Genomic DNA, 27,263 nt, shown 5'->3' with positions numbered 1-27,263 from the left:
GGCCGTAACGACGCTCTTGAGTACTTGAGACAAGCAAAGGGAGCAAAATGGCGGACGAGGATATTACGCTTGATGGACAACCTTTGCAATCGCTCCGAGTCGCGGATTTAAAAGCTGCCCTGGAGCGGAGAAACCTACCGAAGAGCGGGGCGAAAAACAAACTCATTCAGCGACTTAAAGGGGTAAGTTTGGGGGGACTTGTGGGCGGCTTGTGTCGAGTCTGGACAAGTTTGGGGGGGTGGTGGGGGGTGTTAACGATGTGTATATGTATGTTTGTGTATGTGTGGGGCTACAAAGCGCGAATACAGTAGGTGTCATGGCGCATGAAATGACAGCAAATCACTTGAGTTAGGGCGTTTGTGGCAGGGGTAGCAAAGCAGGAAGCTAGTTTAATGGCCGACTGGGTAAGTAGTTGTGTTACGGTGTTGCACACTGTTGTATGTGCACCTGTCAAGTCGAGGCCTGTACGTGACCGCGCTCACTCTGTGCAAATTAAAAGCGACGGGAGCGCGCTTACCAACATAATCACACTTTTTTTTTTATGTGCAAAACATGCTTTATTTGTTCGAAACCAATGTTGTGGTGTGATTTTTTTTTTTTTTTTGCTAAAGCCTCAACTGTATCAAGGCTGTAAGAGCTTGGCTTTCATCAATAAACCACGCTGGACACGTTCACTACGCAGGCATACTGTACTTGTTGTAATGCAAGTACTGTAGAGCTAATCAAAACTGCTAGTTTTAATTCACACCGCCATATGTTGGTTGGTTTAAGTTTATTTCGCACATGAATGCGGCTTCGACATGATACATGATGTATTCCATTTCTCTTTACAACATGCTCTAAAAGGAGTAGGAAGAAGCAGATCTTATTTAATCCTACCCCCTTTTCCACTTCATAGCATCCATCCATTTTCTAACGCTTGTCCCTTTTGGGGTCGCTGGAGCCTATCTCAGCTGCATTCGGGCTGTAGGCGTTGTACACCCTGGACAAGTCGCCACCTCATCGCAGATTTCATAGTAGGGCTGGGCGATATTGCCTTTTTTTAATATCGCGATACTTTTAGGCCATATCGCGATATACGATATATATTACAATATTTTGCCTTGGCCTTGAATGAACACATGATGCATATAACCACCGCAGTATGATGATTATATGTGTATACATTAAAACATTCTTCTTCATACTGCATTCATATATGCTACTTTTAAACTTTCATGCAGAGAGGGAAATCACAACTAAGTCAATTGACCAAAAGTGTATTTATTAAAGTTATTAAACAATGGCACAAACATTCAAGTCATTTCCAAAACATAAATTGCAAGCTTGTCAGATATTTTAAGTGTCAAATAAAAATGAGCTGCATAATAGGAAATCAAATAGTATTCTCCTTCACCATGTGGTATGTTACTAAGGTTCTGAAATGCTCTTCATTCTCTAGCGAGTGACTTTACAAATGATGCTACATATTAGCAGTAATGCTACTTTTTATCACAACGCTTTTTCCCCACACTTGACAAATTACGGTTGTCTGTTCGACATATTCCCTCTTGAAGCCGAACCACCGCCAGACGATGGAAACCCTGCTGTTTTTATTGGGAATTTAGTCTTCCTTCATTTGTTACCAGATCCGCACCATCTTTTTCTCGTACGGCTACGTTAGCAGCTAACATTAGCCACGCCGCTAGACGTGACGTGACAGTTTGTGACGCATGTAAGAATGTGCGCCTGCTTGTCTGTGAGACGGCGACACAGGAAAGAGCGAGGAGAGCCTGAAGTGTACGCTCGCAGCTAAAAGTCCTGCGTGAGAACATATACTCGAATTTTACAATATAGTCATTTTCTATATCGCACAGAGAAAAACCCGCGATATATTGTATATATCGATATATCGCCTAGCCCTACTTCATAGCAGTTTCTTATATGTTCACTTCCTGTCTTCAATTTCTAGCACATTAACGTTTAGTCAATGTTTACTAAATACAACAGTTCTCTTCATAAATAGTTAAGTCAGTTATGATTCACATAAAGACATGAATCACCTTATTTTTAATCAATATTATTTTTTCCTTATACATTGTAAACACTTTGTGTTTGAACAACCTCTTAAACTGCATCAAGCTAGTACATTGTTTGAATTATTTGCTTAATCTATCCCATAATTTAGGTCCACATACTATGCTGAAGGTCTTAAGTGTCGTACATGCATACAAATGTTTAAAATTACATTCAACATATGTAGTACTAATTATCAATACAGCTATACCTAACATTGTGGTCAAAATACTCTATAATACTCTGTAATCCTCCTAAACAAGATAAGTAAATTGTAAGTTGAATGAGCCCTACATTAATATTGGTTTATGCACCAATAAAACATAGAATGTAAGAGGTACCACACTGATTAAACACGCATGGTGAAAATGTAAACTCCACACAAGTTTGAATGGAGATCTTCAGACTGTGGGGCCAACCTGCTACACACTACTCCACCATGCACCCCAATTATATTAATGCTGCTTGTCCTTATGAGGGTCATGGATGAGCTAGAGCTTATCCCAGCTGACAAGTTATTTAGTCTTCAATTAGCCTCGCATGCGTGGTTTTGGGATGTGTACCCACAAGAAAACTAACCGCACAAACTATGCTCACTGTTAAAACTATAAATGTTATATAATCCTTTAATTTTGTGTGCAAAATATCTGATCTATTACTCAAATGCATTTTGTTTGCAGGCTCTTATGCTGGAGGACCTGCAAAAGTCATCCTCCTCACATGGTGGGCTGCAGCCTAACTCTCAGGTTATATGGATAATACTTTTTTTGTTTTGTTTTAAACTTTGACTTTCTAATTTGGCCTTTAATTGTCCTATTTTGTGTTCTAATGGCAGATTGGGGAAGAGATGAGCCAGAATAGCTTCATAAAGCAGTACCTGGCCAAGCAGCAAGAACTCCTCTGCCAAAAGACGGAGAAAGAGGCGGAGCGAGATGATGGTATAACTAGTTAATAAAGACTAACCAAGCTAATTCTGCAGAAGACACCCGATTAACTCTTAACACCAAGAGAATATGCTAAAGAGTTCAGAAGTTTGTATTGATAATACATTTTGTTCTCTATTTTTCTGTCAGAAAGTCCCGCTGTACCAGAAGATGAAGACCAGTCAGATGATGACAGCTCGCCCTGTGTCTTTGACATGGTTTGCATCCAATATTTTGACTTGTTCTGAAATATATGCAGTCCTGGCTGACTTGAGTATTTTTGGCCAGCAGAAACACCCACTCAACAGGACAGAGGAGAGGGTGGGAGGCGGATCTCTGATGGGGGAGGGAATGATGATGATGAACAAGGAGCCCCCTGAGGCTCCAGGGGCAAAGAGGCAGAGAGCCAGTTTTCCTCAGGGACACAAGGAGCCGCCAGTACCCTCTCCTCCCCGTGCCGTGGCTTCTCTGTCTGTACGGGTCGTGGGCCAGCCAGACCGCCAGGGCCTGCCCCCCACTGTGTCCAGAGGCCAGGAGAAAGAGGGAACCGCGCCCAGAGAGCGGGGATCAGCCCACTCTGTCCTCCATCTCAGCCGATCTGCTGGCATAGAAGCCGGAGATCAGGTCCACAAGGACAGCGATGAAGATGATGACAGTGACAGTGAGGATGACGAGGACTGGGGGCCTGGTCCTGGCGGAGCACGAAAAGGCAGCCAAGCCCCTCCGCAGCCTCCACAGATGCCCGCGAATGCACCTTCTGCTGCTGCAAGATCCAAACGAAAGCTTCAACCTCCGCAGCACATTCCACCACCACAGCCAGATCAGAACCTGATGCAGCTACGCCACCCAACACCACCTCCTTCGCCACCTCCTGACCTGTTTCGCCTCCCAGATACTCCGAAGCAGAGTCCACCGGACAACGACGACAAGGAGGGAGAAAGTTCTGATGCTGCAAGGGGTGTCCTGCCTGCCGCCTTGCAGAGGCAAGACTCCGATTCAAGCTCCCGCTCAAGCAGTCCTGAGCCCCTTGCGAAACACGGGCTCGGCCCCCTCTCTATGCTGGTGCACAAGATGGAGTCGGAGGAGGCTGGGTCTGCCACTTCAGCAGGAACCAGTCAGTCGCAGCTCCAAATGAAACAAGAGAAGATGGAAATTGACAGCAAACACCAGATTGAGGATGTCAAAGAAAGCCGGACAAATGAGCTTGACAAGGAAAAGCAGGCAGATGGCAACCCTGTTACTGCTCCAACCAAAACTCAAGAATCAAGTTCCTCTTCTGACTCAGACTCACAATCGGATTCTTCTTCAAGCTGTTCATCATCACCCGCAAGGGTTCAATCGCGCCGTGTGAGGCAGGTCAAGGTCAGTCATCAAGCAGATAAGAAAAGATCAGGCTACTCTTAAAGGGAAACTGCACTTTGTGGGGAATTTTGCCTATGATTCACAATCCTTATGTAATACAAGACCATGTGTTTTAATTTTTTTATGCACTCTAACCAGTGAATAAAACTAGTCGCTCTATTTTGCCTAAAATGCTCTTAAAAAACATCTGAACACTTCCATCCATGTGTTATATACATGCTTTAAAAGGGGCCCTATTAAGCAAATCCAACTAATTTTACATATTAGTACCTGTTTGTGTTTTGGGGATCTGCATTAGTCCTGAACATTTGAAATTAAACTGTTGAGGCATTGCAGAGATATTTATAAAACAATCTCGCCTTCCTTCGTACTTCCTCCAAACGGTCTGGGGAATTTTATTCAAGTGTGACGTTTTAAGTGTGACGTCAGCGGATTAATATTAAGGGCTAAAAATTGTTTTTTATGATCCGAATAGTAATGTTCTGACTTCATGCTCTCATTCACTCCAATGTAAGCGGATGTATTTAAGAGTTAGAATGCATTAAGAAAGATATGTGGTCTTGTCCCTAATTAGGATTGTGATTGTGAATTATCGGTAAAAAAAAAGTGCAGTTCCTCTTTAAGAGTTCGGCCATTTTTTATTCTTTGTTTAAAAGCTCAAGTATTCTTGCATTTCAATGTGTTTCTCACAGAAAGCTGACCTAAAACAAGAAGGTAATGATGAGACAAAGGGAAAGGGGGCTGAGAAGGAACACCTCCTAAAAAGGTCTGTAATGATACCTAAACAGTTATAGTTTCGAGTAGATACGGAAAGTATTCAGATCCCTTTAAATCTTTCACTCTTTCATTGCAAACATTTGCTAAAATCAGAAAAGTAAAATTTATTTGTCATTAATTTATACTCATCACCCCATCTTGACAGAAAAAAAAAATGTAGAAGTTTTTGCAAATGTATTAAAAATAAAAACTCAAAAATCACATATACAAAGTTATTCAGACCCTTTGTTCAATACTTTGTTGGTGCACCCTTTCGGCCATTCTTCTTTGCACATTCCTCTTTGCTGCACCTCTCAAGCGCCATCAGATTGGATTGGAAGCGTTGATTCTCATTTAGGATGTCTCTGTATATTGCTGCATTTTTCTTTCCATCTATTCTAACTAGCCTCCCAGTTCCAGCAGCTGAAAAACATCCCCACAGCGTGATGCTGCCACCACCTTGTTTTCACTGGACGAATGGTATTAGCTTGATGATGAGCTGTGCCTAGTTTGCTCCAAACATGATGATTCCTGGCATTAACGCCACAGGTTTTTATCTTTGTCTCATCAGACCTGATAATTTTGTTTCTCATGGTCTGAGAGTCTTTCAAGTGCATTTTGGCAAACTTTTTACTAAGAAATGGCTTTCGTCTGGCCACTACCATATAGGCCTGCTTGGTGGATTTCTGCAGAGATGGTTGTCCTTTTGGAAGGTACTCCTGTCTCCACAGAGGAACGCTGTAGCTCTGACAGAGAAATCATCGGGTTCTTGGTTACCTCCCTGACTAGACTTAAGATGAAAGCGGAAATGTACACAGACATCCTGGATGAAAAACAATACTTCCCATCTCACCTGGTGTATAGCTTGAGAGATCCTGCAAAGAAAAAGGGGCAAAACTGCCCAAAGATAGGAGTACTAAGCTTGTGGCATCGCATTTAAAAATACTTGAGGCTGTAATTGCTGCCAAAGGTGCATCAACAAAGAGCAAAGGGTCTGAATACTTATGTGATGTTTAAGTTTTTTATTTTTAATACATTTGCAAAAAAATTTACATCTGTTTTTTCTGTCAAGATAGTGTTTGAGTTTATTTTGAACATGCAAGCTTACAACATGATACATCACAATTTCTAGTTTCTCTTTTCAACATGTTCGAAAAGGAGTAGGAAGAAGCAGAGCTTATTTAACCCTACCCCTTTTCTTTACATGGTGTGCTGATTTTACGCAAATGTATATTTTAGCAAATAGCTGCAATGAAACAAAGAGTGAAGTGAAACATTTTAGTGTGTGTGTGTGTGTGTGTGTGTGTGTGTGTGTGTGTGTGTGTGTGTGTGTGTGTGTGTGTGTGTGTGTGTGTGTGTGTGTGTGTGTGTGTGTGTGTGTGTGTGTGTGTGTGTGTGTGTGTGTAAAATAAAATGAGCGCTGTCAATGTTAGTGTGTTAACGCATGTGATTCTTTTAAAAAAATGATCGCATTATGATAAATTAAGCGCACCATTTTTTGTGGCCGCACGTAAATCCAGAAGTTGGCGCCTATCGTTACACTATGCAAAGATGAGTGATGAAAGGCAGCAAATTTACTTCAAAACACACTAATGAAACTTTGGATAAATCTTAGGTAATTTGTTGGCATTGCAGTGAAAAACTTTCTTATCGGTGCACAAGAAGTTTAAAATACCATCTTAAAGCAAAGCACATACAGGGTTTCCGCGGGGCATTAAATGAATTATGCGAAAATTAACGCCTTAAATATCATTAGAAAGCATAGATGTCCAGACGCATTAAAAAAGTATACAATTGTTGGACTGTGTTGATAGTATTAATTCAATCGATCGTCCGGTAAATGAAAATTAACACAATAACTTTGCAATCATAGATAAATTGCTGCGTCTGTCTGTTACTTTTCTTCGGCTGAGGGTTTCAAACTGCATACAATACCTCTTGTAAGGTTTGAAAGCGTGATAAGCGCTGCCTCCGTACAGCAATGAAACACTTCTTCTGTGGTCCCAGATGTTTACATTCTTTAGTCTAGTCCTTAACTGTGACATCATGTCATGTTCATTAGGAAGCTGGGCTTGTGTTTTTTACACGACTCCCCTCAGCCGTCTGCAGTAGTGAGGTTCAACACACATGAGCTAATTTGGTTAACATTAGCTGGTTCGGGTGACGCACGTCACGTGACCTGCAGTGGCCTAGAACGGGCAACCAATAGACATAACTGCTTATTCTCTGACATTCCCTCAGTTGTGAAGTGAATTATATTTATATAGCGCTTTTTCTCTAGTGACTCAAAGCGCTTTACATAGTGAAACCCAATATCTATTTTTTACATTTAAACCAGTGTGGGTGGCACTGGGAGAAGGTGGGTAAAGTGTCTTGCCCAAGGACACAACGGCAGTGACTAGGATGGCGGAGGCAGGGATCGAACCTGCAACTCTCAAGTTGCTGACACGGCCGCTCTACCAACCAAGCTATACCGCCCCGGTATAGCCCCCAGTTAATGAATTAGAGTTCCTTAAGCTGTCACACTTATATACATAACTTGATATCTACTGTACTCTTTTTAAACAATTGAGAGGGTGTAAAATACAATGTATTTAAGATGTGTAATTGACTCATCTTATTTTTAATGCAACTAAATCGATGTTCCCAACCCTCGGTCCAGGGACCTGTATCGGTCAGTGACACATTTTCTACCGGGCCGCACAAAAACATTAAATTTACTACGACATTTTGTCTGACTTAACTTTTGTCTGTCCCACTAGACATGCCAATAAGCTTGATCATAGATGTATGATAAAACTCCTGATGAGAAGGCGCAATTTGTTGTATTTGTAATATCTATATTATGGCACAGGGGTTAGTGCGTGTGTCTCACAATACGAAGGTCTTGGGTTCGATCCCTGGGCTCGGGGACTTTCTATGTAAATTGGCCCTTGTGTCTGAATGTGACTGTGAAGGTTGTCTATCTATCTGTGTTGGCCCTGTGATGAGGTGGCTACTTGTCCAGGGTGTACATCACCTTCCGCCCGAATGCAGCTGGGATAGGCTCCAGCACCCCCGCGACCCCGAAAGGGACAAGTGGTAGGAAATGGATAGATGGATATATTACATGGGACAACGCAAATTGATGAACATATAAAATGTAAATGTGCAAGATTGTAGTCGTAGGTTAATTTACACCCGCAGTCCCTGGCAGGTTGAAAGTACTGTATATAGTATAAACCAAAGGTTCGTAACCTATTTGACCACGGGCCTAACTTTCCCATTTAAATACTAACGCTAAATAAGTAATTTACTCTAGAGTTTAATTGTATTCAATAGTTATTTCTAAAAAATGTACTGCCTTGTCAAATGATATGAAACTATTTGTTAATCACCAAGATTATTATCAAGGCTTAGGTCAGGCTGATTGTGGAATTAAATACTTATCAAATATGCTGCAAAAGAAGGGACACCTAAAAACGGATGAAGAATACATGTACATACAATCACGCAGTGATAGAATAAATACATTCTAATTCATTTACCGGTAATATTAATTAATAGTTTATATATTTTACAAAATAAACTCTGTGCAAATGAAATTACAGCTCTGCCACTTTAGTCATAATTTTTGCACCTAAGAAGTTTCTATATGTTTTTTTTCTCCAGACTTCTTCTGTTGGTTTAATATTGTCATTACTGCTACAAGTAGTGGAAAACTGTATTACAACTTAGTACCACTGCAGTCTGTACAGATCACAGCTGAGGAACCTATATTTTTCGGCACCATCTATGATGCGGCCATAGTTATGGCACCTATGGTCAAGAAACCGTGGTATAAACTATCAACCTTCCATCTAATCACAAAGAAACAAGCTCCGAGCTCCCACTACCGGTAATTCAGAATTATGGAGAGTTGTTTTTTTCATGCACCTATTTCTGTCTTAATTTTCTGCCACACATTGGAAAGCCGGTACTTACAAATAATGCCTACATTAAAACGGTCCGTGGTGTAAAAAAGGTTGAGGACCTCTGATCTAAAGGATGCAAATATCATTCTATTATGTGTCTATTTCTTTTTGAAATAATAAATGCAGGTGTAAATTAGGGCTGGGCGATATTGCCTTTTTTTAATATCGCGATACTTTAAGGCCATATCGCGGTATACGATATATATTACGATATTTTGCCTTGGCCTTGAATGAACACTTGATGCATATAATCACAGCAGTATGATGATTATATGTGTATACATTAAAACATTCTTCTTCATACTGCATTCATATATGCTACTTTTAAACTTTCGTGCAGAGAGGAAAATCACAACTAAGTCAATTGACCAAAAGTGTATTTATTAAAGTTAAGCAATGGCACAAATATTCAAGTAATTTCGAAAACATAAAGTGCAAGATTGTCAGAGACATTTTAAGTGTCAAATAAAAATGAGCTGCTTAGTTGGAAATAAAATAGTATTCATCCTTCACTCTGTGGTATGTTACTAAGTTTATTAAATTCTCTTCATTCTCGAGTGAGTGACTTTTCCAATGATGCTACATATTAGCAGTAATGCTACTTTTTATAGCAATGCTTTTTCCCCACACTTGACAAATTACGGTTGTCTGTTTGACATATTCCCACTTGAAGCCAAACCACCGCCAGACGATGGAAACCCTGCTGTTTTTATTGGGAATTAAGTCTTCCTTCATTTGTTACCAGATCCGCACCTTCTTTCTCTCGTACGGCTAAGTTAGCAGCTAACGTAGACCATTATGCTAGCTCTATGCTCTGCGAGGGCGTATACGTATGTGGCGTATGACATGACAGTTTGTGACGTATGCAAGAATGTGCGCCTGCTTGCCTGTGAGAAGGGAAGACAGGAAAGAGAAGGAAGAGCCTGAAGTGTAATGCCCGCAGCTAAAAGCAACTGCGTGAGAACGTATACTCGAATATTACGATAGTCATTTTTCTATATCGCACAGAGACAAACCCGCTATATATCGATATATCGCCCAGCCCTAGTGTAAATACTGCATTTTGTAAAATTGTTTATGGGTGTGTTAACTATATGTACCCTGTATGCTATATTATTGCAAATACTTTCAAGATGTGCTCTGAATATACTTACTGTCACCAAGTTTTAAGCAAATTAATGACTTGCAGTTATGTAAAACATTTAAAAATGTGCTTTGATTACATTCTAACAACAAAATTGCATTTGTGTCCAAACATTGGTATTTTCTTTAACAGACTTTAAATATGCTGACGAGTAATAAACTTTGACTAATAACACTCTTCAGCTGTGATTAATCATGATTAATAAAATTAATCACTTGACAGCCCCAATATATATATATATATATATATATATATATATATATATATATATATATATATATATATATATATATATTCCAATATATATATTCCAATATATATATATATATATATATATATATATATATATACACACACACACAGGTTTTCCCCTACATGTAAACGATCATGCCACGCTTTCAGTTTTAATTTTTATTTTTTTTAAACAATTTTTTTTTTAACAATAAAACAAGTTTCATTGATATATTGTATGCATGGATATACTGTAAATAGTCTTTTATTTAAGTACTATTGGCTGTAAAAAGTTTGGAAACGTTCCTCATTGCTTTTTATTTAAAAAAAAGAAAAGGTGCATCTAAATCGCCTGTTAGAAGCGCGTCAGCTGGTCGTGCACCTACACAAGTTGACACCCGGGAAAAGTAAGTACAGATAGGTATTTTAAGCTGATAATGCATTTTTTTGTTGAAGCCATTGTTAATTATTCTAAATCTTTTGACATTACAACCGACAAGAACGTCTAAATTTACACGTGTACGTCTTCCAACCTGTTTTTGGGGGTCTCTGTGTGGAGTGTGCATTTTTTCAGGGGCGTGTGTTTTTTTTTTCGGGCACTCCAATTTCCTCCCACATTCTAAAAAGGTTAATCGGAGACTGCAAATTGTCCACAGATCTGAATGTTAGTGTGAAGGATTGTTTGTATATGTTCCCTGCGATTGACCATGCTAATTTGTGTGCATGTACATTCGCATTAAGCTAGTGGCGTTAGAGCTCAATATTCATCCTGCATAATTGTATTGCTTTTTTCAGTTTATTCCAAATGATATTATTAATCTATGGTGATTCCTAAAAGCATGTGCACTTAATATGTATATTTAATGTACTTTATTTTGTGTGGTTAGTTTTATAATGACTTCATTGTGAAGTATAATACCTTGGTATTTTCTAATCTAATCCAGAGGACTTTTTACATATTTGGCAAACTAAATTGCAACATTCAGGGAAGGTAGATTAAAGTGTGTTACCTTTTACAATAAACAGCAACAATGGAAACTGTATTGTACAAAGAGAGCACAGTCTACCAGGTCAAATTCCTTTTGTTAAACTGATTGTGATCCTGATGCTAGAATAAATAAATGTGTATATATATGTATATATACACACACACACACACACACACATATATATATATATATATATATATACATATATATATAAAAAACAAAAAAATTGAATCTTACAATAAGATCATGATATTCTGAGGTTTTTCTACCTGAATAAATGTTTTTTTGGCAGATTGAAATTAAGTGTATTGTAATGGCAGCGGTGATATGAAAGAGGAAGATTGTCTTTGAACAATCTCATCTTCTTCTTCGCTACCACTGAGACAAGCTTTTATTACTGCAGGCATGCCTGACACTGCCCTCTGCAGCTCTACCCCCACTACACAATATTCCATCCATCCATTTTTCTACCACTTGTCCCGTTCGGTGTCGCGGGGGGTGCTGATGCCTATCTACCAATATTACCATTGCTATATTGATAGGCCACAATTACATAAGGTCTGGCAGGCTGAATAATAAATGTTATTAAGTAGGTGGAGAAGGTCAAACCATTGTAATGCAGAATTATGAATGCCTTTTAACTACTACAACATGTAAAGTACACAATATCCATGCATCTATTTTCTACCGCTTGTCCCTTTTTGGGGTCACAGGGGGTGCTGGAGCCTATCTCAGCTGCATTTGGGCGGAAGGCGGGGTACACCCTGGACAAGTCGCCACTTCATCACAGGGCCAACACAGATAAACAACATTCACACTCACATTCACACAATAGGGCCGATTTAGTGTTGCCAATCAACCTATCCCCAGGTGCATGTCTTTGGAAGTGGAAGAAAGCCGGAGTGCCCGGAGGGAACCCATGCAGTCACGGGGAGAACATGCAAACTCCACACAGAAAGATCCCGAGCCTGGGATTGAACTCAGGACTACTCAGGACCTTCGTATTGCGAGGCACATACACTAACCCCTGTTTCACCTTGCTGCCCAAAAGTACACAATATCAGAAACATTTATTCCGGTAGAAAAAATATAATACAATGTCTTTCACAATCAAAGCATGATCGCAAAGATCCACATTTAGTGTTTGTGCTTGACGTGGCGAGACAAACATTAAAGTGTAGCTCATTTCCTCTGAATTCAAGTGCTCCTAAAGCAGGAATACAAGTTCTGTAGTCCTACAGAATGCAAACCGGCAAGACACCACTGCACTCAAGGATTTTTAAAATTATTTTTAGTAGTGTGATTTTATTCATGTTGAGCTTTTTCAAAAAGCATAGTTTTAAAATGTGTTAATTAAAGCTTAATTGTCCAGCCATGGTATGAAAAATGTTCAAATGATCTGTCCAGGGTACACTTATTAATGACATATGTATATCTTTCTGCGATAATTTTGGGTTAACTATGAACAAAATGCAATTATCCCGTATAAATATTTTTTCACTGTTTGACGGCCCTAGTGTGTGTGTATATATACTGTGTGTGTGTATGTATATATATGTGTGTATATTTATGTATGTATGTGTGTGTGTATATATATATATATATATATATATACACACACACACACACACACTTCCACCGATTGTAGCTGAGATAGGCACCAGTGCAACCCCAAAAGGGAATAAGCGGTAGAAATGGATGGATGTATCGATATATATATATATATATATATATATATATATATATATATATATAGCTACTACTACGAGAAATATCCGTTACATATTTAACAGTCATTTCACTATGTTGCACTTAAGCAAAAACGAATTCGACTCACTGTCGAGACAATTATTTTCCATTCCAATGAGCACCATAACCAGAAGAGCCAAAGCAGGTTCCAGTTATGCACACATTTCATAGCTGAAAATAAATAAACGTTGCACTTGTGTGTAAATTTTCTGATACCTTACTTTCTCATTCTTCTCTCTATTTTGTTTTTTAGATGCCGTTTGAAATATATGTGTATTAGCAAAAGTAATTGATTACGAGAATTTCTATTTAAATATAATTTTACATGCTGCTCTCAAAAAGGCGCGTTTTTCACAAAAGAGTTGTAGAACTTAAATGTGTTGTAGCTTCCTTAGATTATGTTGACGCTTAAGTCAGTATTATTGCTCCTCATATTTTTTTTCAGGCATATACCGGGGCAGCCCCACAACCCGATTGGCGGTGCCCCCCATGCCTCACATTGGTTCGATCAGCAAACGTCCCTTGCGCTGATTTTGATACCGAGATGATTATATGTATTTTTTTTTTTACAACTAATGTGCATTCTTAAGAAAAACACTCCAAATTGCTTGCGTTTACAGACCTTTTATTTTGGAAATCGAACCGGAAAATAGCCGCTTTTTTCCCCTTCCACACGGCGTTCACTAGCCAACATGGCTGCCATGCTCACATTGCATTCGTCAAACCGACGCAGCAATTAGTTGTTATTTAGTAGCGACAACTGCAGCATCCACGTTTTCAGTTTAAAACATCGACACTTACGTTGTCTTCCTTCGCCGGGGAGGCTCCTCAAATTCGGTCATAATGGTCTCCGAAGGAAACAAAAACGGGTAAGAGTGCGACACAGGTATCTTTCATTCATTGTGTCCATTTCCCACGGCCCCAGGGTCGTTGTGGACAACGGGATTGCCTGTGTTTAATTCATGTTAGCGGGGATATCTTTCTGTCTTACGTGTGATTAAAGGTGGCCATTATGGGTGTGAGCATGGGGCAATGGCGCTGTGTCTTTTGTTCGGTGAAGAGACGAGAGGTTAGCTTTTCTCTTCGACCGGTGCCTCAAATAACACGGAAAGTAGGTTGGTGTGTCCAATAAATCATGGGGCTATGATTTAATGTTCTTGTAATAATCATAAAAAACTATTATGACCCCTGCCAAGAAGCACAAATGTCTTGTTACAGAAATAGGACCTCCTTGTATCCATTAACACTGTTTTTTTTAAGGATCATTAAACTGGACATATATGTAATGAGGGCAGCACGGTGCCTCACAATACGAAGCTCATGAGATCAATCCCGCGTGGAGTTCTCCCCCCGACTGCATTGGTTCCCCCCGGGTACTCCGACATCCTCCCACCTCCAAAAACATGCACCTGGGGATAAGTTGATTGGCAACACTAAATTGGCCCGAGTGAATGAATTTGAGTGTGATAGTTGTCTATATGTGTTAGCCCTGCGATGAGGTGGCGACTGGTCCAGGGTGTACCCCGCCTTCTCCTCGAATGCAGCCGACATAGGCTCCAGCACCCCCGTGACCCTGAAAGGGACAAGTGGTTTTATTTTTATTATTTAGCCTTTATTTAACCAGGTAAAATCCCATTGAGATCAAAGATCTCTTTTCCAAGGGAGACCTGGCCAAGAGGGCAGCAGCAAGGTTACATTAAAAACCGTAAACAACACATAAAACATCACATTTACAACTTTAAAACTTGCTCATATGACACATGTGCATGCAGACAAGGTAGACTGCAATCCTTTCACAGAAACTTTAAACTCATTTAATGTAACAAGGGTTTGAAGTTGAATATTCGATTGTATGTTATTCCAAGCCTTCGGTGCTGAATACCTTAATGGTTTCTTGCCCAATTCAGTTCTTACTTTGGGGACGACAAATTCAAGAACATTCATTGAACGGAGGTTGTGACTTCCTTATTTTTTTGTTAAAAGATAAGATAAGATGGAGTGATACAAAGAATGGTTTTGTAGATGAAAACATACCAATGATTGAGGTAGAAGACGGATGAATGGATATATGTAATGAGTGAGGTGATGTCTTTGTGGTGTGATGTAATTTTCTCACCTGACTCATTTTTGACCCTTGGGACCTTCCAACATGTATGTTGTGATTTCAATCATGGCCTAGCCTCGGTTACAATTACACCTCAGATAATTCAGATTTATGGTAGAAGTGATCTTTTTTGTCTATTCAATACTTCCTCTACTGTCATAAAAATGGGGAGGGTGTTTATGTAGCACCACAGTACAATAAAACCAGTAAGGGATACATTTCAAGGCACTTATACCAACACGAGAGGTGTTTGTATGACATTTCTCAGTCATTTGCATTAATCATATGACTTTTTTTGTAGCATATCGTGAGTTTTGACTCTGTGCATTTAAATTTGTAGTGCTTTTAGTTATTGTACAAAATATGGTGGTTATATGTAAGTGGCAAGAAGCAATGGCAATACAGTCATTCTCTGACTGGGCTACGTGTTTGTGTTGTGTCAATTGTCTACTAGCAACAACTGTTTAGGCGTTAGTTTTTTTTTTGCTTAAAGATCACACACACACGCGTACATACAGTTCTTAATTGTGGGACAATGTGTGGCCCCTGAGTGTCCACCTATGTTTTTATTTATTAAAGCAATGTCGTTTCTCCTCTCACCCTTTCCTTTCGACCTTATCTTCTTCCTACAGTGAGGTGTCCGAGCCCAGCCTGGCCGCCGTGTCGGAGGCGGAACCAGATTCTGAGAGCCCCGTGTCCCAGCAGCTGATGTCAGAAGCCGACCAAATCAATAGTGAGGGCCACCTGGAGGAGGTAAGTTAGCTGAGATTGTGGGTTGATGGGCCGGAGCCACAGTCTCCAACTAACTTTGCATTGTCATTCACATCCACGCATGAATTGTTGACGCTTTAGTCACTCAAACACAATACAACCTGATCCATTTGCTCTTAGTTGCAATTCATTGTAAGTCGATGCAAATGGAGTATTTTTATTTTCTTAACAAGGTTGTGTTGTCGTTGGAGTCGGGTATAGATGTAATTCTATGTGTTTACTGCAACTAATTATTCATACCTATCCTTCCTTATCTTTTGCAAATTGCTTGCCCATGGGCCCAAGAGTGCTGATGCTGCTGGTCCTTGGTTTTGATAGTTTTCATTGGATCATCTTTTTTTGCCCCACACTGCATGCCTCTCATTCATTGATGTGCTTGTCGGTGTCGGGGAAAAGGGCCAACTGCAAAAAAAAATATACCCTCTCGAGTGTTTTTTTTTTTTGTTTTTGTTTTTACAATTGCCTAATAACATGTTTGGCATGAAATATTTTTGCTAAATTAAAGAGTGGCTGCAAAACATGCTTACTCTGTTTCACAAATGTAGCATACTCTTGTATTAGTTTCAAGATACTGTATATCAGTAATTGTTTAGTTGTTTAAAGAATGATGGCGTGTTTTCATGCATCATGCCTTTTTCTTGCCTCTTTCTTCCTTTCACTGTCTCCCCCTTTCCTCTTGCCTCCTCCCTCTGTAGCCTTTTGTATCCCCTCATGAAAACTTCTCTCTTATATATATATTTATGGTGTGATTGTTGTTTTAAAACCACATTGATTGCTTTGTTATGAAGGTGCCCATGCCTCTTCCATTGCCCCTAATGGTACAAGCTGCATACTACTACTACTACTGCCACCACCTCCACCACCACCACCACCACCAACACCACCTCCACTTCTCCTACAACTCCTGTTGCGATATGCTCGAGTGCATCGCTGATACCTCAGTTAGGGCCAGAGTCTGCAAACCCCTCCCCGTCCATGGCACTGTGTAAATAGGCCTCCAGTGACACTTTGAGCAAGCAGCACAGGAGCTGGCGTCAAACCTCCACCGGCAGCAGTGGCAGCCATGGTAACTGCAGCCCCTGGTTGTCAGGGTAACCTTGCCTCTGGGGTTGGAAGCTGAGCTGCTTGCTGATCTAAACTGGACTATACTATGTGATGCTGATGAAAGACGGCGAGGAGAAAAGGAAGATTTGCGCAACATGAATTATTCCCTCCTCTCGAGCAATTTTGAGGATGATGACAGCCTGAAACGGGCAGATGTGACTGTTTTAAAAATGCCTCCAACCCCATCTTGCATTCTTTGGGATGATGTAATGACTGTAAATTTTTCCAAACACAATGGATGTGCCTTTGAATATGGAAATATATTTGCCATGAGACTAAATGACACTTTTTTGAAGACGCTGCTTTCCAAAGGACTACGCAGACTTTGAATGGACATAACTTCATTGACATGTCATCTATGGCTGCGCACGCTTCACTTATCACCACTTTCTCCCGCAGCCGCGTCATCAGGAATTGAGCCTGACTCACTGGGTGTGTTGCTATCATCATTCCACTGTGAACTGCTATGGTTGTGGTCTAGATGTATTTTTCTGCACCCTGTTGCATTTACGCCCACAACTTGGCACTTCCCGCATTGTGCAAAAGAAGTGTTCTCTCATTTGAACTACCTCATGGATTACAATTCAAAATGCCACATAATTTTAAGGCTTCAGATTGAATCTGCATGAACTGTCAAAGTTTAGAAGCCACAGGACACCACAGCACAGCAATGGACTTTCCCAAAGACTTTTGACAAATGGATTTATAATTTACCTGGACATTGAACGTGAACCTCATCCTCACCCTCTATTACTCACAGACCACCCAAGAAATAAGACTTTGAACAACAGTCGATCAAGAAGCATACCCGCCCCCACACCCCTTTCAAAGACAAAAGTCCATCCCAGTGATCAGTTCCTGCACTCTCAAATCGAGGCATGCCCTCACTCCTCTGCCTTCTCCGATTGGATCCTTGTTGCCTAGATACAGTACAGAGAGTCGTGCGGTTGGGCCATAGTCCAGTAAGGAAATCAGGTGTCAAATGGTACCTGACAATAACTTAACCATGTAAAATCTTTGCAAAATAATAATTGCTAGAGAAAATAACATTTAATTGTAAATCACAGCAGTTTCTTGTGCTAAAGTTTTATTTTGATAGTAGAATGGTATTGCTAAAACACAAATTTGGACTGAAGCTACAACAGTTTATAACTTATCAAGTTACCTTTGACTTTTTAAATGGTCTGTCTTACAGACTAGGGTTTTCCACCTCTGCTTCACAGAACTTCTGAAAGAACCATTTGTGCTTCATTTATGTTCTTATAATTACCAAATGATTAGAGCATGGGGAATGTTGAATAGGAAGTTTTTGAAATAATATCAATACAGTAGCAACACATAAATCCATTAATTTAACCCATTCAAACACTCACATGCTGTATTCTGTTTGCTTAGTCTTCATACACACAGCACACAAGGTAATCTTGGTGGTTTATCTCTGGGTCTTTGGGCAGAGGTGGAGCATGTGTGTCTCCTCAATGTGGTACAATTAAAGCAGGCAAACTACTACTTTATTTTTAAGAATCTAATTTTAGTTGAACCCCCAAAAACGCTACTTTGTCCCTTACCCTGTTTGACCTTCTGTTGCCCATTTGGGGTATGCACTGTTAGTTCTCATCTCACCCTCGCACCCTTTGGGGTTTCTGTATGTTCTTTTTCTGTCTCTCCCTTACTCTCTAGAGCACCACTCCAAAGGCTTTTGCTGCTCGCAAGATATCTTTGACCAGTAGGTGGCCTAAACTACATTAAAATGTCTGGATTGTGCCTTGAATGTTTTTTTTACCTTCATGGTTTATTTTTTCCCCCCTCCAGGCAGCAAGATGCTCCCCAACACTGCAACCGACGTAGGAGGGGGAGACGCAGACTCTGTAGCTGTAGCAGGGAGGAAGAGACGTTGGGGCTCCAGCACAGCAGTTACTTCAAAGAAGCCTTCCATCAGTATCACTACTGACTCACTCAAGGTGGGCTTCTTTTAGTTATATTACAATTTATTTTTGCGGTTAATTAATCTTTACTCTCTTTGCTCGGCAGACTTTGATCCCAGATATCAAAGTAGCCCATGAGGCCGTGGTTGACCTTCTGCTCCCTGAGGATCTGCAGATGTCCGGGGATGAGGACAACAATGACAATAGCCAGGGCGATCAGGACAAAGGCCTGAAGATCCGACGCACAGTCACACAAGTAAGGGAGGAAGGAAAGTAACGAGAGGAAGTCTTTGTTGACGGCCATGTGACGGTTTGCAACCCCTCCCCAGGTGGTCCCAGCTGACAACCAGGAGAACGGGCAGGAAGAAGTGAAAGAGAAGGAGAGCGCGATAGCGGAACGAGAAATACAACAAATTACCCCCACAGACAAACCTAAGAAAAGTGTTTCAGATGAGACATGTGACAAGCCTGATACTGAGCCAAAGAAAGGTGAAGTTAAAAGTTTGAAGGCCCATTTAAAAAAAAAATAATAATAATAATTGTTTGTAAGTCTCAGGGGTACCATAATACCATATTGGAAGTGTAACATTGATGATGTAATTTAAGACTGTTTGAAAGTACTTTTAGTAACCCTAATGGGAACACAGTTTGTGTGTGTCTGTGGCGTTAATGATATTGAAGTTTTTTGTCTCCAACAAAGTGTGTCTCTCCAAGAAGCACTTGATCTACTTTTTACAAATGCAGTTAAGCTCTCCACTTGATTAACACTGAAGGGGACAGAGGACACAGATGGTTAGCAGAACCAGTATAGCTATGTGAGCTACAAAGCTAACATTAAACTCAGATTCTAACAGAATCATCATGCTAAGTCAGCCTATTTGCTGCAGAAAAACCAAATGATCTTACAACTCTAGTGTCTGTAGATGACTGACAGATATTTGAATATGTGTAGAGAAGCACACTTTTTTTTACATCCTGTAACTAGGGGCAGATCAGAGCTGGTAGCATGTCCATGAGACTGGGGGGTTTTTGAATGACGCCATCAAAAGCAGCAACTTCAAAAGTGACCATTTGAGCACGTTTTCTCTTAAAAAGGAAGGAAACAAGACCCGATACATATTTTTCTTGTTTGGTGCTCATACAGGTTCTAAGGACTTTTACATAAAGGGCGACCTATTTTAAACTTGTCATTCATTTTTCGCTCTTATTTTCAGTTTCCCCCAGTGACAGTTTGGTGCGTCGCTCCATCAGTCAACAGAGGTCTGGAATGTCTGTCACTATAGACGACCCTGTCCGGTCCACTAGGCAGCCCTCACCTCCACGAGGCAAACTTTCCAACATTATCCATGTGACAAACCTGGTAGGTTTGGAATTGATTAGTGAAGTTTATCTGACCTACACCATGCCTAACCGTACTCAAACTTTCCTTTGTGTGTTTACAGGTCCGACCATTCACATTGGACCAACTGAAAGAGTTGCTGAAACAGACAGGCAGTGTGATGGAAGAAGGCTTCTGGATCGACAAGATCAAGTCACACTGCTACGTCACAGTAAGCCCAAAGCTCATTCTCACCATTGGACATTTGAGACATGAATCTGCTGCTTATTGCCTTGTACGATCCTTCCAGTATGCTACAACAGAGGAGGCAGTGGCCACCAGAGCTGCTCTCCATGGAGTCAAATGGCCTCAGAGCAATCCCAAAGTGCTCAGTGTGGACTTTTGTGAACAGGATGAGGTAACCAAGGCTTCTTCACGTCCATCACTGCCTACTCACAGTTCAGCATTTGCTCTCCCACATTGATTCGTATTTCTACTCTCTACTTTAAATTGTATATTTTAAAACTTGTAGACTTTTTATTTAAGTTATCATAAAAAACACAGGGGTTATATTCCGCTGTCTGAAGGGTGGAAAAAAGAACTGCAGTTATGAATTCAGCAGCGGACGCTGTCGCACAAATTACATTTCTTGATTTTCCAGCACTGAAAGAAAGATGCTTTGACAAAACATAACTGCATAATTTGTTGGTACAATACTGTATTTTTTTCTTAATGTGAAATACCGAATTTAAAGGGGACCTATTCCGAAAACTAATGGTACCTGCTTTTGTGTATATGGGTTCCCCATAAGACCTGAAAAATTTAAATGAAACGGTGGAGGCATTGCCAAGATATTTGTAAAATAATCCTGCCTTCCTTTATACTTCCGCCAAACGAGCTGTCGGGAATTTGCTCTGACTTATGACATTTCTGACCTGTGATGCCAGTGTATATGGTAGAAATTTACCCAAAGGCCGCGATTCCACAATTTAGGGCGGCATGCCAGAAACCTGGGGGTTGCAGGTTTGCTCCCTGCCTATTGACATCCAAATCGCTGCCGTTGTGTCCTTGGGCAGGACACTTCACCCTTGCCTCCGGTGCCGCTCACACTGGTGAATTAATTATGAATGAATAATAGGTGGTGGTTTGAGGGGCCGTAGGCGCAAACTGGCAGCCACGCTTCCGTCAGTCTACCCCAGGGCAGCTGTGGCTACAGATGTAGCTTACCACCACCAGGTGTGAATGAATGATGGGTTCCCACTTCTCTGTGAGTGCTTTGTGTATCTAATAATAGAAAAGCACGATATAAATCTTATCTATCATTATTATTATTTGAAGTCCAACGTTATAGTCTATAAACTTATTTTACTTCTTGTTTTGGATTAGACTGGCTCGTAAATGCACTTGCATCCTCTGTTGTTGTAATTTCTAAATAAGTCGCTTATAGTTCAAAACATATATCTCAGACTCCCTTGGAAAGCGCAAAAACTACAACTTTCCTATTTCCTTGAATTGCAGCCGGGGCTCTAATTAATTTAAAACTTCTTCTCACTCCGGCGCTCACCAAAGGCATGCGGTAAAAGTAAGCATGCGCTAATTATTTTAAAACCTCTTCTCACTCCGGCACTTACCAAAGGCATGCGGTATAGCCAAACATGCGCTAATTATTTTAGAACCTCACTACGGCACTTACCAAAGGCATGCGGTAAATTTTGGTCTGCGCTTAAAAATTTGAGTGTGATGTAAGGATACCAGTACCATCATGAAAAGCACATTTAATTAAAAAAACATTAATATGGTTTTACCTTTACTTATAAATTAAGTCCATGCGCAGCTCCTTCTGATCAAAAGCATCGATAACTTGTTTATCAAAGTCTTCCTTATCTTTCTTCAGTTTTAAAAGTCTCTCCGTCTCGATGGAGATCTTCCTTTATTACCTCCTGCTTCTATTAAAAGTCCAGTTTAGAAAACTGGACTTTTCGGTGTGTAGCCATAACGCGCTCTCGTTTGGGTTGCTCCCGACATGCAAACCGCTGCTATCAGTTAGCTCAGCTCCTTGCGGGCGACGACAGAATTATCCTCGGGCAACTCCCCCTCTCGTTCTGCTCCGTGGGTGATCTCTTTATCCCACCGCTGCCACCATAAAGTGTTTTTGTATTAATAATACACTGGGTATTTATTACTGGAACATGCTTTTTTTCAGCCCGGTTGTTTACACAGCCAGCATAAGAGTAGTGGTGTTACATCCTAAAAGGTCCGTCGTGCACCTCCTGCGTCATATCCGTTCCCAGCACATATTAAGGCACTTGTTGTCACTTCTTCTTCAGCCGAGTAGTCTCAAGAAGGATCACTGGCGCCCTCGACCACCAGGAGGCGGGAGTCATTTAATGACTTATATTTGACACACGCAGCTACGGTATATTAATAAAACATAGCTGCTTACTGTTTTTTTTTTAGCATATTCAATAGCGTGGACCTTAAATCCTACTGAATAGCTCTTAATCTTCTTCCCTTTATGCGATTTCAAATGATTAAATCAGCCTCCTTCCTCTATTTTTAAAATGATGACAGGGGAAGTGTCACTCGTGACGTGACGAGTTGGACCCGGCGAATGGCTTTGCACTTTGTTTATTATATATATATTTTTTTGTATTCTATTTTTGTTATTTTGAATTTACAACCCCCTGGCGCTGTTTTGTACTGTTTTTATAGTGTTATGTAATGTTTTATACTGTTGTTAGACTTATTTTGATTATTGTTTCTCAACTGTTTGTAAGTGTTGAAATTTATAAACATTTAAAAAAAAAAAAAAGTTTGACCCGGCGGTAATACTAAGCATGCGCTAATTATTTTGCGAAACGAGTTTGACCTGGCAGTAATTCAAGGCAGGCACATACTATGTGCCCGGTGGCAATTCAAGGAAATACGATACATCCAGTAGTTTTTGCACGTTTACCCAGTCGAAGTAGCGGCAGTGAACTAGACCGCCCACAAAACTGCACACTCTGAAGAGACGGTTAAAAAGCGACTTGAATACGGTCTGTAAAACATTAACTATGCAACATTTTAACCAAAGAACAATTATTACACATGTAGGACACGAAGGAAGTGTTTTAAATGTTAAAAAAAAAAAATCATAGGTTGCCATGTTATTAGGCTCTGTTTACACTTACAACCAAATCAGGGTTTTTTTTGCCCTCAAGTGAGACACAGCCTTTGCAAGTCTTAAGGCCATGTCCACACGAATGTGGAGAGTTTGAAAAATGCATATTTGGGGGTTAAAACGATCTTCATCACCACAAGTGTAGTTTCAAAACTGTCCACACACAATCCCATAAACCTGGTGTCATGCACATTTTGTCCAATCAGAAGCCTGGAAAAAGAAGCCACAGCTGACTTGGTGGCATTACACTTATGTTATTATACTGTTTGATATACTAGACATAAAATATGTACATTATTTTTAAAACCAGCTTTTACATTTACACCGAGCTCTGACAATATTGTAGATCCTTTTTTTTTGTATTTAAAACTTGCATGCACGCTGTGCTGCTGCAACCCAAATTAACATCTTTAATCAGCAACATTGTGAGATATTCCATGTGGAGTGAAGTGTAGATTGTTTCTAAAATTAGGATGCACTAACGAGCTTAGGAAGCCATTTTGCATTTTTAAGTGCCTATAAGCGCACAGATGTGCGTGTGCCGCTGCAAAACTCTTGTGGAATTATAATGCATTAAATTATCATTATAGAGATAGATGTGCAATGAAGAGTATAATGTCTTTAACATTGACAAGAAGGAAGTAGAGATGTTTTTTTACTCGTTCGGGCACATTACATGCGCGTATACGTTCGCGCCCAACTCCTATACAAATGGAAGCAACACATGTAAGTTGACTTAATGATCTGTCATCAAATAAGGACTAAAACATGCATCTTGCATCTTTTTTTTTTTTGAGACAAAGCAGAAAGTCTTGCATGTCAAAGTTGTCTAATCAGGTGGAGGTATCGTATCCGAAACAGCTGAATGTCATTAGCGCTGGCGGGACCGTCGCAAAGCCTATTTTGATGTCTTTTTTGGTCACAATGAGTGAAAATAGAAGCACATTTATGGTCAAACACACAGTAAATCCTTATAAAATGTGTTTAAAGGTAGCAAGGCAGTGTTGTTGAGATTTGAAAATGACAAGAGGTCTAAACGCAGAGATAAGTATGCGTTTATTAAGTATCTGAATTCACGTAGACATAGCCCAAAAGTTCCAAAGTGCTTCTATTTAGATATCTGCGCATCAGATTTGGGTCACATCAGGTGGCAGTGGTAGTCTGAATCTGTCTGGAGTCTGATCTGTTCTAATGTGACTGCAATCTAAACAGCAACGCGAGTTTTCCGTCATCTTTGGTCGAGCTAAATCAAAGCCACGGTGAGCCATGGAAATTGTATATGTCATCACAACACATCAGATTTTGGCAGCACTGTTTCCAAATGTTCTGTTTATGTATCGGTATCCGCGGGTTCTTAAAATTTCTTAAATTTAACAATTTGAATTTAGGGCCTTAAAATGTAAAAAAAAAATTCAAAAATCTCTTTTAATGTTTTGAAACAAATCTGATTTAGTCCACTTTAGCCTGCAGTGTAAACATAATCTTAGTTTCAAAGTACTTGTGTACAGCAAAGTTCTACTGTATTCTCCAAAATAGTGCCATTCCCATACTTTTTGTTTTCTGTCCTATGCAGCTGGACTTTCACAAAGGTATCCTAAAGCCAAAAAAAGAGGAGAACCACTTCCCTCAGCTGGCCCCTCACCAGATTCGGCTTCCCCCACTCATGCCAGAACGGGACAAGGAAACTGAGCGGGACCGAGACCGAGGCAGAGATCGTGATCGTGATCGTGATCGTGATCGAGGAGCGCCACTGGTACGGGACCTGTTGGCTGAGCGCCAGAGAGAAATGGAGCGGAGAGAACGCACTCGTGGGGAACGCGAGTGGGACCGCGACAAGATCCGTGAATTTGCGAAGCCAGGAGAGGAGGAGCGACGTTCCAGGTCCCGTGACAGAGAGCGGAGGCGGCGAGAGAGGGCAAAGAGTAAGGAGAGGAGGACTGAAAAGAAGGGTAAGACATCAAGATGACATTTGTGGCGCCCTCTTTGGATTGAGGTCAAAATACTTTGGAAGATAAAGCAAGCGTACAAGTTCTACAGATATTCACTAAATAGCCAATGCATTTTGGACAATAAGTTGCAAAGACATTATGCTCAAGGGCAGCCGTGTTTTTAACCAATTTTTCTCACGCAACATGTACTTATCAGCTCCCTAAAAATGTCAGCCAGTCTTTGCTTTTTTTGCACCATGAGACACAGTTAGTATTACTCTGTGAAAAATTTCAAGTCATACTTATGGGGATTAATAACCACCATGTGGTGTGTTTGTCATAATAAATAATAGCACAGGGAACAGATTAAGGGTGCACTTGTGCACAGCACTACGAAGGTAACAGAAACCCATAGGTGAATTAAAAGCTAAAAAAAAAATTTGCTAATGGAGAGTGTTTTTCTTACCAATAGAGAAGGCAGAAGAGGCTCCTGCAAAGCTTCTGGATGACTTGTTCCTCAAGACCAAAGCAGCTCCGTGTATATACTGGCTGCCCCTCACAGAAGAACAGGTTGGCATTTGACTACTGTGGGTTTTTTTTTTTTACTGTAGGGCCCTAGTAACACACCTGTACGTTTCTCTCTTACAAGGCTGTGCAAAGGCTGTTAGAGCGGGGTGAGCGTCAAAAGGAACGCGAGCGACGGCTCAAGGAGCAGAAGGAAGAAGAGGAAAAGAAGCGGGAAGAAGAGAGGAAGGAGAGGTTAAAAACCCGGGAGAAAGAAGGTGGCGGTGCGACAATGGGCACCAGGAGTACTGGTGGCCGAGGAGGCGATACCGACCGAGACAAGGAGCGAGGCTGGAATGCAGACGGAGACAGGAGGAGGGAAGGTGACCGTCGTTCCGGGCAACCCACAACAGCCACTGAAGCTGGGTGGCGGTCTCGTAGCCGAAGCGACACCAGAGACCGGCGCCGCTGAAGCAGACAAAGAATTCTCAGGACTTTGAATCTATCGCAACTGGACTTTTTAGGTTGTCTTCGAGGATGTTTCGTTTTCATCAGATCATGCTCAAACACTAAATAATACAGCTGTAGCCTAGCATAAACAAAATGTCTTCTAAGATAACCTGAACAGTCCAGCGGGGATGGAGAATGCAATGACCTGGATGAGTGAAAATATTCACAGGCAAACGCGAGGTAAGAAGAGTACGCCTCAGCCTGCTCAGTTTAAAAATGATTTCATTGTTTCCCCACTGGAGGGCAGACTTCCTCCTTGTAAAGGTTGTTTTTAACTGGCATCCAATGCAGAAAAGATGGAGGGGGCAGTGTTCTCAAGGTTTAGAAGCCTTCTTTTTTCTCCTTTTTTTTTAAAGTTCTGTGGTTCCACAGTTTATTCCTCCCAGAGCCCTGTAATAAAGTCGAAAATAGATATCCTGTCTTTCAAACATTACCTATGAGCAGTTTGTGTTTGGCTCATTTCTACTAGAGTTTATTTTAATGTTTAATTTTAACACTTCATCTTACTGTCCCAACTAAGTTAGGAAAATGTGATAGGTTATATCAAATGCTGGATTTGAGTCCTGGTTTGTCTTAAGAGGGCGTCTATCAGGATAATAAACTTTAAGATGCTCACATGTCAATCATATATAAATATTCAAATAAACGTTTGTATTCTGATAGCTCCATTTTGTTAACATTTGAATTGTTATAGTTGGATTGTTTGTCTCCTGCAAGTACGTATTGTATTGCAAGTTCCATAAAAGAAGTTAATAAATTTTAAAGCAAATTCTG

General features: G+C 40.5%; 1 protein-coding gene across 2 annotated transcripts; it reads left to right on the top strand.

Annotated features, from left to right (window-relative positions):
- acin1b (apoptotic chromatin condensation inducer 1b) lies at positions 1-27,258 on the top strand. Of its 2 annotated transcripts, none has more exons than XM_061913609.1 (17): positions 1-182; positions 2,736-2,801; positions 2,891-2,993; positions 3,129-3,196; positions 3,270-4,340; positions 5,033-5,106; positions 15,899-16,019; positions 18,822-18,867; positions 18,954-19,102; positions 19,173-19,322; positions 19,396-19,555; positions 20,281-20,426; positions 20,509-20,616; positions 20,695-20,802; positions 25,121-25,496; positions 25,948-26,045; positions 26,125-27,258. In XM_061913609.1, exons 1-17 carry the CDS (start codon positions 48-50, stop codon positions 26,449-26,451), a joined length of 3,306 nt encoding a protein of 1,101 aa, XP_061769593.1. In that variant the 5' UTR covers positions 1-47; the 3' UTR covers positions 26,452-27,258. The 2 variants fall into 2 exon arrangements, with proteins under 2 accessions (XP_061769593.1, XP_061769591.1); XM_061913607.1 differs by having other exon boundaries at positions 3,267-4,340.
- The last annotated feature ends 5 nt before the right edge of the window (positions 27,259-27,263 follow it).

This window comes from Nerophis ophidion, linkage group LG10 (genome assembly GCF_033978795.1).
Source record: "Nerophis ophidion isolate RoL-2023_Sa linkage group LG10, RoL_Noph_v1.0, whole genome shotgun sequence".
Lineage (NCBI taxonomy): Eukaryota > Metazoa > Chordata > Actinopteri > Syngnathiformes > Syngnathidae > Nerophis > Nerophis ophidion.
The sequence above is the reverse complement of the archived record's forward strand: the minus strand, read 5'-3'. Positions and strand labels throughout refer to the sequence as shown.

Bases quoted from the DNA above. Each gene is read 5' to 3' on its own strand.
- acin1b (XM_061913607.1), top strand. From the start codon at position 48: ATGGCGGACGAGGATATTACGCTTGATGGACAACCTTTGCAATCGCTC. The intron at 18,868-18,953 runs GTAGGTGGCCTA...TCCCCCCTCCAG, and splicing joins TCGCAAGATATCTTTGACCA to GCAGCAAGATGCTCCCCAAC. The intron at 25,497-25,947 runs GTAAGACATCAA...TCTTACCAATAG, and splicing joins GAGGAGGACTGAAAAGAAGG to AGAAGGCAGAAGAGGCTCCT.